This window comes from Papaver somniferum, chromosome 5, assembly GCF_003573695.1.
Source record: "Papaver somniferum cultivar HN1 chromosome 5, ASM357369v1, whole genome shotgun sequence".
Lineage (NCBI taxonomy): Eukaryota > Viridiplantae > Streptophyta > Magnoliopsida > Ranunculales > Papaveraceae > Papaver > Papaver somniferum.
In genome coordinates, this window is record NC_039362.1 from 212,753,162 (window position 1) to 212,769,327 (window position 16,166).

General features: G+C 34.5%; 4 protein-coding genes and 1 long non-coding RNA gene across 6 annotated transcripts; 4 read left to right on the forward strand and 1 right to left on the reverse strand.

Moving 5' to 3' along the window:
• Nucleotides 1-1,157: 1,157 nt before the first annotated feature.
• LOC113280726 (uncharacterized mitochondrial protein AtMg00810-like) lies at nt 1,158-1,547 on the forward strand. Its single transcript, XM_026529312.1, has one exon. It carries the CDS (start codon nt 1,158-1,160, stop codon nt 1,545-1,547), a length of 390 nt encoding a protein of 129 aa, XP_026385097.1.
• A 457-nt stretch (nt 1,548-2,004) lies between these two features.
• Nucleotides 2,005-2,475, forward strand: LOC113280727 (uncharacterized mitochondrial protein AtMg00810-like). Its single transcript, XM_026529313.1, has one exon. The coding sequence runs from the start codon at nt 2,005-2,007 to the stop codon at nt 2,473-2,475; it is 471 nt and encodes a 156-aa protein (XP_026385098.1).
• A 1,861-nt stretch (nt 2,476-4,336) lies between these two features.
• LOC113278565 lies at nt 4,337-6,288 on the reverse strand. 2 transcript variants are annotated; one of them, XR_003325569.1, is made up of 4 exons: nt 6,031-6,288; nt 5,718-5,941; nt 4,611-5,020; nt 4,337-4,524 (listed from the first exon to the last, which is right to left on the reverse strand). It is a non-coding gene; the product is annotated as an uncharacterized LOC113278565 (long non-coding RNA). The 2 variants fall into 2 exon arrangements; XR_003325568.1 differs by lacking the exon at nt 4,337-4,524 and having other exon boundaries at nt 4,549-5,020.
• Nucleotides 6,289-9,227: 2,939 nt separating this feature from the next.
• On the forward strand, nt 9,228-12,068 carry LOC113278566 (enolase-like). The gene is made up of 6 exons (XM_026527377.1): nt 9,228-9,556; nt 10,105-10,245; nt 10,546-10,634; nt 10,715-10,766; nt 11,706-11,827; nt 11,956-12,068. The coding sequence occupies exons 2-5, from the start codon at nt 10,234-10,236 to the stop codon at nt 11,802-11,804; spliced, it is 252 nt and encodes an 83-aa protein (XP_026383162.1). The 5' UTR covers nt 9,228-9,556; nt 10,105-10,233; the 3' UTR covers nt 11,805-11,827; nt 11,956-12,068.
• A 2,287-nt stretch (nt 12,069-14,355) lies between these two features.
• On the forward strand, nt 14,356-15,356 carry LOC113278567 (endochitinase At2g43590-like). Its single transcript, XM_026527378.1, has 2 exons — nt 14,356-14,679; nt 14,785-15,356. Exons 1-2 carry the CDS (start codon nt 14,394-14,396, stop codon nt 15,183-15,185), a joined length of 687 nt encoding a protein of 228 aa, XP_026383163.1. The 5' UTR covers nt 14,356-14,393; the 3' UTR covers nt 15,186-15,356.
• The last annotated feature ends 810 nt before the right edge of the window (nt 15,357-16,166 follow it).

The window sequence follows — 16,166 nt, forward strand, 5'->3', positions numbered from 1 at the left end:
TAGCAGATTAGGCAATTTGATGTCAAAAATGCATTTTTACATGGTCATTTGTCATAATATGTATTTATGGATTAACCACCAGGTTATACAGAGAAGTTTCTCCCACGACATGTTTGCGAACTCCAAATTAAATTCATTGTATGGGTAAAGCAAGATTCAAGGGCCTGGATTGCAAGATTAAGTCGGTTCTTGTAGCAATGTGGATTTTAGTCTTTTAAGAATGATACATCTTTGTTATTCAAATATACATCTTCTTCAACCATGTATGTATCGATTTTATGTAGATGACATTCTTGTGACCGACAGTTCTTCTATAGTTATTGATCAGCTTCTTATTGATTTGGGGAAAGAATTTGTCATGAAGGATTTGGGTGAATTATATTTCTTTTTAGGCATTCAAGCATCCATAAAAAAGGAAGACATTATGCTTTCTCAAGAGCAATACATTTCCCATAGATCAAAAACGAATTTTGCAAAGTCTTCATCCACACGAATTGCTTATACTCAAACTAATGATGATTATCCATATTTTGATGATCCTACATTGTATACAAGCATTGTTGGTGCTTTTCAATATGCAACAACTACAAGACCTGATATTGGTTATGCGTTTAATAGAGCTTGTCAGCATATACAGTCTCCTACTGAAATGTAGAGAGATGCTATGGATAAGGTGATAAATGCCTTGCTACAAAATAGAACTTGGAAGTTAGTTCTTGTTAGTTCAGGTGAGAATGTCATTGGTAGTAAGTGGATCTTTAGGATTAAAAGAAATGCAGATGGAACAATTAAAAAAGGTTCAATCAAGTTAAGGGAGACTATCAAGATACATTCTGTCCTTGTCAAGACTAATAGAGTCAGAATGATTATTTCCATGTCACTTTACAGGGGCTAGCAGATTAGGAAATTTGATGTCAAAAATGCATTTTTACATGGTCATTTGTCATAATATGTATTTATGGATTAACTACCAGGTTATACAGAGAAGTTTCTCCCACGACATGTTTGCGAACTCCAAATTAAATTCATTGTATGGGTAAAGCAAGATTCAAGGGCCTGGATTGCAAGATTAAGTCGGTTCTTGTAGCAATGTGGATTTTAGTCTTTTAAGAATGATACATCTTTGTTATTCAAATATACATCTTCTTCAACCATGTATGTATCGATTTTATGTAGATGACATTCTTGTGACCGACAGTTCTTCTATAGTTATTGATCAGCTTCTTATTGATTTGGGGAAAGAATTTGTCATGAAGGATTTGGGTGAATTATATTTCTTTTTAGGCATTCAAGCATCCATAAAAAAGGAAGACATTATGCTTTCTCAAGAGCAATACATTTCCCATAGATCAAAAACGAATTTTGCAAAGTCTTCATCCACACAAATTGCTTATACTCAAACTAATGATGATTATCCATATTTTGATGATCCTACATTGTATACAAGCATTGTTGGTTCTTTTCAATATGCAACAACTACAAGACCTGATATTGGTTATGCGTTTAATAGAGCTTGTCAGCATATACAGTCTCCTACTGAAATGTAGAGAGATGTTATGGATAAGGTGATAAATGCCTTGCTACAAAATAGAACTTGGAAGTTAGTTCTTGTTAGTTCAGGTGAGAATGTCATTGGTAGTAAGTGGATCTTTAGGATTAAAAGAAATGCAGATGGAACAATTAAAAAAGGTTCAATCAAGTTAAGGGAGACTATCAAGATACATTCTGTCCTTGTCAAGACTAATAGAGTCAGAATGATTATTTCCATGTCACTTTACAGGGGCTAGCAGATTAGGAAATTTGATGTCAAAAATGCATTTTTACATGGTCATTTGTCATAATATGTATTTATGGATTAACCACCAGGTTATACAGAGAAGTTTCTCCCACGACATGTTTGCGAACTCCAAATTAAATTCATTGTATGGGTAAAGCAAGATTCAAGGGCCTGGATTGCAAGATTAAGTCGGTTCTTGTAGCAATGTGGATTTTAGTCTTTTAAGAATGATACATCTTTGTTATTCAAATATACATCTTCTTCAACCATGTATGTATCGATTTTATGTAGATGACATTCTTGTGACCGACAGTTCTTCTATAGTTATTGATCAGCTTCTTATTGATTTGGGGAAAGAATTTGTCATGAAGGATTTGGGTGAATTATATTTCTTTTTAGGCATTCAAGCATCCATAAAAAAGGAAGACATTATGCTTTCTCAAGAGCAATACATTTCCCATAGATCAAAAACGAATTTTGCAAAGTCTTCATCCACACAAATTGCTTATACTCAAACTAATGATGATTATCCATATTTTGATGATCCTACATTGTATACAAGCATTGTTGGTTCTTTTCAATATGCAACAACTACAAGACCTGATATTGGTTATGCGTTTAATAGAGCTTGTCAGCATATACAGTCTCCTATTGAATCTGATTGGACTGAAGTCAAAAGAATTTTAAGATATTTGTAGGGTACCCTTGGGTATGGTCTAGATCTCCAATTTAAATGCTCCAGTTCTTTACAAATTCTAGCTTTCTCTATGTTGATTGGGTTGGTGATATAGCTGACATGTGTGTATGAAAATTTTCATAGGACCTAACTTGATTTCTTGATGTTCTATAAAGTAGTAAATTGTCTCCAGATCAAGTACTGAAGCTGAATATCGTGCTCTAGCTGATGCGACATCAAAGATATTTTTTTTGGTTGCAGTCTCATTTGTCAGAAATTCAGTTTCATTCAACCAAACCTCCAGTACTTTGGTGTGACAGTATGAATGCCACTTATCTCACTGTTAATCCAATATTCCACGATCGCATGAAGCACATTGAAATTGTGTTTCATTATGTCCGGGAGTTAGTTGCGGAAAAACCTTTGGAATTGCGATTTCTTTCTACACAAGAGCAAATAGCAAACATTATTACCAATGGTTATCTTCAACTCGCTTCTCTGTTCTTCGGCTCAAGCTCAATGTCTTTGCTCATTCTTCGACATTGGAGTTGCAGGGGGTGTTAGAGAATGTATCTGATTTCTCACATGTGTGACCGGTAGGTGTTACTTATGACAGGTATAATTGGCAAGCAAACTAGAATATAACATATCTAAAAATCCGCGGCTTGGAATTTTACAAAGTTTATCTCGTTGGAAGATTTTAAAGAGATCTACACAATAAGTACAAACAACAATATCGAATTTAGAGTTTTTACGAAAACATTCGGAGGTGTTTATCCTTTAGGGCACAATTTTCAAAAATTGAATGTGTAGCCATTATGCAAACCACCACAAACGATGCATACACTACAAAAAAACCGACCAAATGCTACTTGACCAGTGGTAGTGGGTTATTCCCTTCTAAAGTTGCTAATCACTTTTTGCAATTAATGTTAGTTGTCCAGCCTTAGTGGCGTAAGGGGTCGTTGTCTTATGTTTAAGGCAACAAGCGCACTGGTTAGTTGGTAGGCATATCTTAAGCTACTAGTCTAGGTGGTTGACAAATAGTCGTCTCCTAATAGGTAAAGTCACTAATTTTGTTAGTTGTCATGTTATTAGCGAAAACATTAAAGCAGCTATAATCTTCCAGAGGATTAATAGTTTTTGCATTAGGAGGTCTATGTAGTGGCCAACAACATAAAACCACTCGCCTTTGTAGTAGTTTATTTTATTTGCCTAATCATTTGAGCCACCCAATATTTCTGTCTAGTTGATAAATAGTTTACAGACATAGGATTAAAACATATACAACTACTGTTTTAGTGGCTTGACTTTTACAGCCACCAGTGTATCTAGCAGGCTAGTGGTTTAATAGTTAGAGCTACTAATCTAACTACCATATTTTAGTTAATTACCATTTACATCATTTATTTAATTACCATATTTTTTGCCGTAATTTTTGCGGTTAATATTATTTTATATCCAATTTGACAGATCTGTACCGTTATTATTATTAGCTAATTGCCCTATTTTTGGCCGTAACTTTTGCGATTAATAATATTCGTTGCCGTAATTTTTGCGATTAGTATTTTGTTGTCAATTTTACAGATCGGTATTTCATTAGCGAATTCTGCTATTTTTGGTTGTAATTTTTGCGCTTAATAATATATTATTTCCAATTTGATAGATCCAAATAAATGGAATTTATTTTTAATGAAAATTCAATTAAAAAGGAAAGAATATTCCTTTATACAAAGAAGATTCTATGGATTTGGTTCAATCCTTAGAAACTCCGACATACAAAAGAATAAAACATCTAAGAAAAATATAATCATATATTAAAATAAATAAATTATTATATGGAAGACATGGAACGATTACACGTACACGTAAAGAGGGAAGAATAAAAAATCATTATAGAACGACTACACACAATATAAATAAATTACATGAGTACATCAAGTGGCAGCACGACAAACACGTGACATAAATCTTCTTCAGTTGTAGCCTGTAGGTGGCTTCCTTTGAAAAGCAGGAGGAATGACTGTCCAAAATTTGAATACATAGAGACGCGATGGGGCATCCTTAGTAACTGTGCTATGAAAAACATTACCGCATTAATAGATAAATGAGTGAGGGGGATAGAATTGATAACCTTAATCACTATGACTATTGTACCTTAAAGATCTGATGCATAAAATAGCTAACATATTGCTTAACAGATTTGGTTTGGACAAAGTGTCACATATATCCTGCACCAAGAGATATATGAGCAATCGCTATATTAGCTCTCCACCATGTGCAATTCATTTGCCACATCTTCAATGTGGAAACCCACATCTGCATTGGACATAACCTTTTGGTTGAAAACAATATGGATATTGTGTTTTCAAGTCATCTATCCAGGATATGAGAACCATCAAAAAGCGCAGACAATCGTAACATGGAAAAGGGAGACAAATTTAGGGGCACAAGCAGTAGTCACTAATCTTAGCTCATCTCATTACATATAACTTGCATGCTTTCAGGTAACTTCGAACTCCTGATAAAATTGTTGAAGTTCACGACATCCATGAACAGCTTTGTTCCTATAACATGAAAAAGAACATTATGTTAAGGTCGAAATTAATCCAGACTCACGTAGAACTACTTGTATATGGTTATGCATAATACAGATAAAATCTTACCAAGAAAATGGTTTGTCATGCACCTTAAATTATCAAAACCCATAAAAGCTTACTTGAAGGTAACGAATCTATATAATTCAATATTAAACCATTGTTTCATGTGGTGTTCAATCAAAAAAAAAAATAGTAGCATACACACAACAAATAACATCTATCCATCTATAACATAACTTTATTTTTCACTTAATACAATTGATCAACTGTATGAAACCCAACCACACCCGGTTACACTATCACAAACAATACAATTCAACAGAAAATTAGATTTAGAGAACTATCAACTATGATTATCAAAATTTAGTATTAGTATCAAACAAAAGTAAGCCTATACACAATTAAGAACTTACATGATCCTCTAATTGAAAAATCAAACAAAGTCCATGACTAAAAATCATCAAAACAAGAACCAGAAACACACAAACAAAAAAAAATCCCTTAACCAACAACAACATGAAAACCCCTCAATTTTCATAAAAATGAAGGAAACATATATGGGATTCCCAGATGCAAAAAATAAAGAATTCATATAACATTAAATCAAATCAACGCATAATTGGGATTTTTCATACCAAATTATAGGGTTATTAAGAAAACTCACTCACTGATGGTTGTCTGGAAAATAAATTAGGAGGATCCCTCAATAGAATAAGAACATGGTAAGGTCAACCCACTAGCGGTTTCCTTTCCGTCGCCAACCTTTAAACATCATAGGACGAATCAGAATCTAGATCCAAATATAATCTCAGCATTAAAAAAAACTTCAGAAATGAAAAAAAACTCAGCTGTCATCGGTACAAGTCTTTGGCTCTTCCGTGGAAAGATCTGTGGAAAAAAACACTTAAACAGCTTATAATCATGAAGGGATTATGCAAAATCGTTTCCAAAAAACCATGAAAATAACCAAAACTCACCGCCATTTAAACTTTTAACTATCTCTAAAAATCTTTGTACTGAACAATATCAAGGAACCGAAATTAAGAAATTGATTTTCTCTAAAGAGCATAATTTTGGTATTGTTGGAATTATTGAGATGTGAGTTTTCTTTCTTTTTTTCTTTTCTGGAATGGTGCTTGTCATGGTGGTGAATCGGTGATGGTGGCGTGAACCAGGATAGAAACGTAGAGCGAGACAAAAGGCGTGAGCAGTGTTATGGTTTTGTTCAATATTTCGGTGTACGCCACCCACAAGATTTTGATGATTTTATTACGTAGAGATCAAGATAATTTAGATCTTTTACCATCTAATCTGATCCGTTCAAGTTGCAACTATATGAACAGCCAAGCACCCGCGTAGTACGTGGTCAAACTTTAGCTAAAATTAGTTTTAGCAATTTTGTTTATAACCTTTCCATATGACTTGTACACATTATATTACCGAGGTCATAGGAATAAATAAAAATCAAACAACTTTAGGTGGCAAGTGAGAGGGAGGCCATTGATTTTGGGTTGTCAGCGATCCTGGTCAACAAATGCATATTATGAAGTTACTAATTTAATTCGCGAATGTAGCTTCACCTTTGGTTGAAGTGGTCGATTTCGAGTCACCAAACAAATTCAAAATCCCCTTTTGAGAATTTAGATCATGCAATACACATTTTACTTACCGATATACTTGATTTTTTGGTATCCAAAGAGATCTTGGTACAACAATGTATATCGTGCTGATACGAATCTGATTTTGTGGAATAATCTTGACCTTTGGTTAAAATGGTTGATTTCGAGTCACTGAACAATTTTTGAAATCCTTGTGAGGTTTTGGTTTTGGACCAATGACAATATAAATCGTGGGTTTACGAGATAATTTATGACTATTTTTGTAATTACGGTCCAGGAGATGCATTTTGTGCAGATAATTATGTCGTTTTGCTTATGTAGCTTGACTTTTGGTTAAAATGGTCGATTAGAATCATCAAGCAAATTCCAAAACCCATTATGATATTTCATATCACGAGTCATAATTTTTTTGATGTGAGCCAATTGGGTTTGGGTTTGGGTTAGGTGGAGATTTTGGTCAGAATATTCATATATATATATATATATATATATATATGTATCGTGCTGACATTAATCTGATTTTTTCTAGGTAAATAAACTTTTGGTTAAAGTGGTAGATTTTGAGTTACCAAGTAAATTCAAAAGTCATGTAAAAAGTTTTAGGTCCCGAATATGGATTTTGATCAATCACAATAACTAAATTTGCTTTATAAAGCCTTTGGTCTGGAAATGCATACTGTATATGCTAATAATAATCATGTTTTTTTCTAAATAACTCAACTTTAAGTTAAAATGGTCGAATTTAAGTCACCAAACAATTTCAAAAAATATCTTGTGAGATTTTCGGTATTAATTATCGTTTTTGACTGATCAGAAAAAGAATATTGGATTGCTAGGAAATTAATAATCATTTTGGGTGCTTTTGATCCATTGGATGGAAACAATGTACCAAATTAATAACCTAAACTTGGGTAGCTAACTATATTCATGGTTAAAATGGTCGATTTTAAGTCACGAGCACTTTTTAAAACTTTGTGAGGCTTTCGGTCTCGATTATAGTTTTACACCAACCAATTAATAAATGTTGATTTATGAGATAACTAATGATCATTTTGTGATTTTAGTTAATAAGATGCATATTATGCAAATAATAATATGATGTTGCCCATGTAGCTCCACTTTTTGTTACATTTGTCGATTTTAAGTCACCGAGCAAGTTCAAAAATCCTCTATGAGATTTCAGGTTACGAGTATGGTTTTTGGTCGCTCACAGCAACAACTTATAGTTCACAAGGAGATTAGTTATGGGCTGTAAAAAAATTTTGTCCTTGAGACGCATATTGTGCAAATAAAAGTAGACTTCAATCTTTGTCATCCCATCTCATTCAAATCTCAAAGATCCCCGTAAATTTATTTGGTTCTGATTTTTTTTTAATATGTGATTACATATCATGCTCAAACTAACATAAATTCCTTTGTTTCAACATTCGAACTTCTTTTAATTTAAATACTTTCGGATTTACATAAATTCATACCGCGCCCTGGATTTTTGACTTCTTAATCTAATTCCATCTCATCGGATTACAGGAGATTTACATGAACTAGTAAGAATTAAATACTAACTAATTAGTCACATGTACCTAAATTAGCGACCCTTGTCGAATTTACTCCGCCTAGAAATCGACTGTGAATAAGCCGTCGCATGTTTAAAGTAGTCTCCAGTTATCCAATATTATTTGATATAATTAGATTTCTCAGCGATTCCATGAGTTTATATGGTTGCCTAACAATTAAAACCAAATTACCCTCGAGTTCACTTAATTTCTCTCTTGCTATCCGTCAATCTTACTCAATGTCGTCCGATTTTACTCAATTTCTCCAGTTATCTATTTATTTTAACCAAATGTCCATCAAATTTAGTCAATTTCACTGTCAATCTTGTCCGATACAACTTGACCTCACTTAATTTCTCATAGATTCCATGGGTTTATGATTATCAATCAATTCAAATAAAATTTCGTCTAATTTCACTTGTCATCCATTTTACCTGATATCGGCGGCCTCACTCATATATCACTGACGGACCTACAGCTGGGCTAACCTGGGCTTTAGCCCAGGTAGCCATCACAGTCCAACAGCCTAAAAAAGTGAAATGTTTTGGTCGACCAAGGCTATTTGTCCGGACTGGAAAAAGAATTAAGACTTGTCCGTCCCTGTCATATATACTCACACGTGTTAAACGATATGTACGATTTTAATCCGGCCAATGGAAAATCAAAGACTTTAGTCATGCGGATTGCCACCTTGTCCGATGGAGGTAAAATTGCCGGGTAAATTTTTGTGCCGGGTAAATTTTTGGGGGAAAAGAAATTTGCGGGAATTTTGGCGCGTTAGTTATTTTATTGGCACGCAAAATATTTTGAAAACCAAAGTTCTCACTTTATAACTCAAAACTCGAAACCATACAACTTTACTCGGTTATTTTCTTTTTCAGAAAACCAGATCTCTCACCGCCATGCTTCTCCTCTTCCAGTTATGATGCTGGACTTCATAGTCTCAGAGATATTGTTAATTGACTCCTAAACTTTTTCGATCCATTTGATCAAATACCATTAAAATCTCCAAAATCCAGGTTATGATGCTGGGCTTCGTAGCCTTAGGGAGATCGTTAATTGAGACTTTAAATTGGAAATTAGGGATCTGACTGTATATGGTTTTCTCTACTGACAATTGGGTTCCACTTAAAGTTAATTTTCTGACATTCCATATCTATATTGACATTCGCTTAAAACTTGTTTGACAAAACTACTCTGAGAGTTTTCTCTCAGATTTGGTTAATTCAATATTGATGAACTCGATTTATGTTTATGTTTCAGATGGAGTTTGGATTCTTAATGAGGTTGCTTGAAAGAGGGTAAGACGATGAACTGGAGAATTTTCTGAGGTAATAATTGCTATATCGAGTCATGATGTAGCTAATCAATAAAAGTAAAATAGTAAACACAAAGCTTGAGGTGAAATTGCATTATGTAGAGTCACTCTTTGCTTAGAAAAGAAGTAATTCTTGCTTCAGGTAGTCGTTTTTGTATTTGGGTTCATCTTTTTGGGCATATAATATCAAAAAAACAAACGGTAAGTGCACTGTTTAAGTACAAATTCTGTTATATTTGCCTTGTTGCCTGGTCTTTATCTCACTTCACTAACTTATGAGTCTGTAGTTTTCCGTACCAAATCATCCTAAATTGACTTCCCAAAAGTAAAGGAGGTTACTACAAGGACCGAAGGTTTTGCTTATTTTGCCAAACTCCCTCTTAGTCTGATATGAGAAGGCTAAAAACAAACTTCGTTACCAACCCGTTGTGTATCGATTTTTTTTTTTTTTAGTGCCGGTTCCCTATATCTGTCTATTGATTAACCAAGACCTATATTGGCATGTTTGTGCCTCTTACTTTTCTTATAGTTGAAGTGAAATTGACACTCTCTTTTCTGCAGAACAATGATCGGTCACAGAAAATAATTGGAGACAGTTTGAAAAATGTCTACAAGTCTTTCTTGGCTGATTACCCAATTGTATCCATTGAAGACCCATTTGATCAGGATGACTGGGAACACTATGCTCAGATGACCAGTAAGGTCGGATAACAAGTGCAGATCGCCGCGGATGATCTCCTTGTCACTAATCCTATTGTATTATATCCGAATAGTGAATACTTCAAATTATTGTTTGAATACCAGGATTTTGATTTAATTATTATATAAGTGGTCACAGTGTGTCGCAAAACCAATCAAAGAAAAGTCCTGCAATGCCCTTCTATTGATGGCTTGTTGTTCTATATGAGGATCATATGTTTTAATCATGAATCTTTTTGTTCAGCATTCCAAAACATTCTTAACATGAGAATTTTCTAAATAGGTCTTTTGTGTTTCTGCTAGGTTAACCAAATTGGTTCTATGACTGAGAGCATTGAAGCGGTGAGAGTGTCTAAGCATGCTGGATGGGGTGTTATGGCTAACCACCGAAGGTAGTTCTCAATACTTTATTGGTTATTTAATATATTCATTTTATTAGATGCTGAACTAACATCTACTATATGGGGTGCAGTGGTGAAACCGAGGATACCTGTATTGCTGATCTCTCTATTGGTTTGGCCACGGTGAGCTTTCTTGTTTATTTATCAGTAATAGTTGTTATCTTTTGCCTTTGTTTTCTGTTTATATGCTCCCTTTGTACTATGTATGTGTGATAAATGAACTCTTTTGTGAAGTACATATACTAGTAACTGATAAATGATAAAGTTCTCAGTAAAGATCAATGTTCGAGGTACTTGGCCGAGCCTTATTTTGTTTGATCTGAATATGTTTTAGTGATGTGAGAGAGGGTATGAATGAGTCTTACTTAATTGTCATCACTGGGGTTCCGTTATCTCCTCTTAACTTAATTGCCGATGGCTTTTAAAATTTCAGTGCAATGAAGTTTTATCATCAAATTCATACAACTGGACTCATGCTTCAAGTTGGTGAAACTAAGATTGGTTAATTGATCCCTTGTATTTGCTTATTAAATTTTTTTCTAGTCTCACAGATAATTGCTTAATTTTGCGAAGTATTCTCTTATTAAGGGATCAATACCTAGCTGAAGTGAATGTTGTCAGCACATCCAAAACAATGTTATACTTGATCATGTCAAGTTGATGTCGAACTTCCAAGGTCCTTGAGCTCTAGTGACCCCGGCTCAATAATTCCTTGATCTCAAGCAATTTTTCTCAAGGTTTAAACTTGCTGCAGAGCTATCCTAGTCGTATACTTCACCCTTGAATGTGGATATATGGTTATAATGTGGTATTTTTGCAGGCATCTAATATGGATGGGTCTTATTTAAATGAGGAGTTGACTACCTATCTAGCTAGTGCTACTCGTTCTAATCTGCATATGGCAAATGAGTTTGCTTAATTTGTCTTCCTGTTTGCATACAATTCTTGTAAGTTCAAATTTATTTGTGAACAATAAAGTTCAATTAATTGTCTTGGTTGCACTTATTTTATAGGAAATAGACAGGGATTTTTATTGTTGTTTCTATCTTAAATGTGATTCAGATGGAAGTGGAACAGAGTCTCACAAGGAATTTGCTGGAAGTATTGAAAATTCCCTTGGAGCCAGAAGATGAAGTAAAAGGTTTTCTTGGAGAACATTAGAAATGATTAATAATGTGTCGCAGGTTTGTTCACATTCTAGGGTTTTTTTTTTGCTAGAATCGTTTATGCTTGTGTTTCAATATTTTCTGATTACGAAATCCGCATTCCAATGGTTTCTGACTCATTTAATTTTTCTTTTGTGGCTCAAAAGGTTTGTTGTTACTTTTGACCAGGGAACTAAAAAGTAAGGCTATACTTTATTTTTGTGCCCGTAGTATACTTTTGTTTGGGGTAGGACTGACGTTCAACCCAAAACCATCAGCCATGGAGAACTAAAAGCATCCATCCAAAGACAAGATGAGAAGGAAGCTGATAATGACGCGGTTTACACCACTGACGAAGACCTTAACATTGAATTTGACTATGATATGACATTCTAATAGCCTGCAATTGGGCAAGCTGCAGTTTGTGCATGCTGTTCACCTGTATAGAGTAGTCATTTTTTTTCTTTTTCTTATGAGGAATTTAACCCTTTTCTGTCTTGTTTTGGTTGTATGGAACTTTGGAACCATATATGAAAACTGAAAGTGATGCCCAGACTCTGGGAAGTACAGAACTTTTCTTTTCTTTTTGAGCAAATTTTTACCACTTCAGTATAAAACTACAGCTTATTTTGTTTATTAAGCTATAGTTAGAAAGGAGCATCTTTGTTAACTTCTGATGATGGAGATTTTGGCCTTAGCCTTCATTATTCTTAAAACAAACAGAGATTTCTTACAATTGGCTTCGTAACTGTTAAGAAACTGATTTTGCATAGACGCGGAGTGTTCTATATGTAGTCGATATACTTTTTAACACAACTTCATTACTAATTTACTCTGCAACAACCTTGTGTACAAAATTAAACTGTGATCACACTATCATGTCTAGAGTATAAAGAATAGGAGCTTAGTGACAAGGCTTTGATACACCAACAGCTTAGTCACTCCCTCATTAAATTAATTACTCCTCTTAAGCTAGGCTACTAAGATGCTTAAGTTGGTTTCCAAAAGTAGCTCAATGAATATGCCTACTGTAGTTGACATGATTAGCTCCCAAAGATCTAATCAACTAGGCTTTCTGGTAGTTGTATTACTTTAGTGGCTAAATAGAGGGTTAGGCAACTAATATCCCGCAGTTGTTTTTTTCCCAAGTGGTTTAATATCTCAAGCTACTAGTGCATTTGTTTAGTTGGCACATACTTATTTCCAATGGGTTTTAGAAACTGTAGTTGCTTACCGTTTAGTGGCTTAAATAAATACACACCCCCAGTTGATGTTCCTAGTGGCTTAAACTGTTAAGGCAACTAAAATATTTCTGTTGTTGAACAATTTTAGTAGCGTTTGGTCAGTTTTTTTGTAGTGATAACACATTATGAAGCTATATTTTGGTTTAAGCATCAACTAATTTTCCCTTGCAACTAATAAGACGATGTACTCCCTTCATTTCAGGAAAAGTGATACTTTCATTTTAGATACTATTTTCAAAAGTTAAAACGGTGTTTTGCTTTTCTAAATCGGCCCTTCTCCACCGTGGAGGCGGTTTTCTAGTTACATTTTCTTCGTAAGGGTGGATCAAAAGAATCCCTCAAGCTGAGAGAATCTCCAATGGAATATGGATATGCATCATATGTGGAGACCTAAAAAAAAGGGATTTAATAGCATAAAATACAAATACAAATTGTGTACTGATAAGCATCTCCAGCAGTACCTGTATCCATATTTATTTTGATACACTTGTCAATTATTTGTTGGAAAATTAATTCACAAAATCTAAAAAGTAAAAAATTAAAATTTATTGATGACCTGGGTATAAATAAGAGTTTCCAAAAACCCATACTCTCGTCCAAACTCAAACTTCTATATCATATTAAATTTTAATTATCCAACCATCATTGAAGATGTTTTTTTTGTTAAAAGTTTCTAAAATTCTAAGTGGCATTAATATTATTAGAGACTCGTACTCCATTGGAGATGATTGGAGATGGTCTGACCATTTCTTTTAAATTCTTTTTAAAATAAGTTTTGACTCTTCAAATGAATCAGTGTCGGTTTCTTTTAGTAACTTGACCATTTCGTCGATTACGAATGACCTAAACCAACGGAATTGACCCGACACCTGAGACTAGGAAGGAAAGTCAGAGTCAATAACTTAGCTGCTTTGGAAACAATGACAATGGAAGTTAGGAAATGAATACGGTCATTTCCTTGCCATAGTTTCCATTTCATTTTTAATTTTCACACATATATATACACATCTTTGATCTTCCACGAATACAAAACAATTTCCATTGATGTAGGTCGTGTGAACGGAATTATTGCATTAATTGTAGCCAGATCATGAGGATGACTGTGAGTCTGTGACACGATTACAAAATGATCATAGACAATCATTTGTTTAAAAATGTGGACTAGATAAGATTAGACTTGACGAAGTTATTGACCAAATAACAACCGTTAGATTATTTTCATCAACCTTAAAATATACAAAAATCAAGTTCCATTCTTCCTTTCTAAACTCTATAAATACCCCTCGAAACTCGCACTAATATTCTCATCTAAATACACCAACTTATTAGCTTCCAAAGCCATACTCAAAAAGAAGAAGAAAATGGCAGGTCTTGATGTACTCAAACTGGTTGTGATAGTTGGAATTCTGGTCGGAATCTCATCTGATTCGGCTGAGGGTCAATCCGTTAGTAGCATTGTAACACCAGCATTTTTTAACCGTATAATTGCTCAGGCCGGTACAGGATGCGAGGGGAAGAGATTTTACAAGCGAAGTACGTTTCTTGCAGCTGCAAGAGCGAACCCTAAATTTGGCCATGCTGGTAGTGTGACCAGGTCTAAACGTGAGATTGCTGCATTCTTCGCTCATGTAACTCATGAAACAGGACGTAAGTTGTTCGATGGAGCTCTATGTTAACTTAAATTTAAACATTAGTAGATTAAATTGCTAAACAGTTTTCTATTTTTTGTTGATGTTGTTGTTTTTCCTACAGATTTCTGTTACATCAGAGAAATAGCTCGAGGAAAATATTGTCAGAGTAGCACAGAATACCCATGCGCTCCTGGAAAGGATTATTATGGAAGAGGGCCAATTCAGCTTACATGGAATTATAATTATGGAGCCTGTGGTAAGGCTATTGGCGTGAATCTTTTGAAGAATCCTGACCTTGTGGCTACTAGTGCAACCATTTCATTTAAGGCTGCGTTTTGGTTTTGGATGAATAATGTTCATTCTGTTATAACTTCTGGTGGAGGTTTTGGTCGGACAATCCGTAAAATCAATGGAGGCGAATGCGGTGGCGGAAATCGGCCAGCAGTTCGTGCCAGGGTGAAGTATTATAGGGCATACTGTAAGCAGATCGGTGTAACACCTGGGCCAAATCTTTACTGCTAGGGATATGCTGATGATAATGGAAGTAGTATACCTTATTGTGCGCGTGCTCTATTATTGTTTGTATTAAGTGTTTCCTAGTAAGTTTTTATGTTTAAGTACTACTCCTTGAATGTAACAGGTGCATAACCTGAATTAGCTAGTGAAGTAAATAAAGAGTACTAATTTATAATACACCATCTTTATTAAGCTAGCTAGCTAGACTGTTGTGCGATGTTTGACCCGCCAAGAATACTAATTTTTTCATCTCCCGTAGGTTCTGAAAGGTCACTAACATGCCATCAATTTGAATGATAACAGTACGAATCAAACTAGAAGCCTAGTAAACTGACATAATTTCATAAATCCAATATAATGGAGTAACCCATGGAGGTTCTGAAGAAATTCTTGCTCCTACTCCGTGTTTTAGAAGCCTAATAAGTTGACGTAATTTGATATGGCTTAATTTGCTCCAGGAAGATGGTCAAAACATAAACCTGAACAGTCTAGGCAGGCATATCATGCAGATAGTAAGAATTAATATGGAGAGCTGATAAGAATATTCGAATGAGAACTTCCATCATTATCGCAAACTTAATCAAAAATTCGCTAAAATCAGATAAGTGCAAATGCGATGCGATGAAGTGTCTGTAATATGTTCAATTCCTCCATTGATTATTGAAGGTAAAAGAAAAAGACAAGCATAATATGTGATGTAGTCATCTAGGTAAGACCTTTTGCTGACGAAGTTGGTTACGTCGGTAACTATATTACCAGAACTAATAATACAAGTTAAGTGCACGTGCGTTGCACGTCGGCAAATTTAATTTTCCATTTTCACAAAAGTATGATGCTCTGAACCAAAAACCATTATAACATAAAAATCCCGGATATAAATATTCATGGTCCAAGGCTTCTGCAGGAGGCGTGTATGTGGTGGCTTGAACAGGTTGTGCAAGGTCTAATTTCCGCATACACTTTCATTGATGCATACCTTATTATTTT

Coding starts and splice junctions, on each gene's coding strand:
- LOC113280726 (XM_026529312.1), top strand. CDS start 1,158: ATGTATCGATTTTATGTAGATGACATTCTTGTGACCGACAGTTCTTCT.
- LOC113280727 (XM_026529313.1), top strand. CDS start 2,005: ATGATACATCTTTGTTATTCAAATATACATCTTCTTCAACCATGTATG.
- LOC113278566 (XM_026527377.1), top strand. Junction 10,635..10,714: donor GTTATGGCTAACCACCGAAG/GTAGTTCTCAAT, acceptor TATGGGGTGCAG/TGGTGAAACCGAGGATACCT. Junction 10,767..11,705: donor TCTCTATTGGTTTGGCCACG/GTGAGCTTTCTT, acceptor AATGTGATTCAG/ATGGAAGTGGAACAGAGTCT.
- LOC113278567 (XM_026527378.1), top strand. CDS start 14,394: ATGGCAGGTCTTGATGTACTCAAACTGGTTGTGATAGTTGGAATTCTG. Junction 14,680..14,784: donor TGTAACTCATGAAACAGGAC/GTAAGTTGTTCG, acceptor TTTTTCCTACAG/ATTTCTGTTACATCAGAGAA.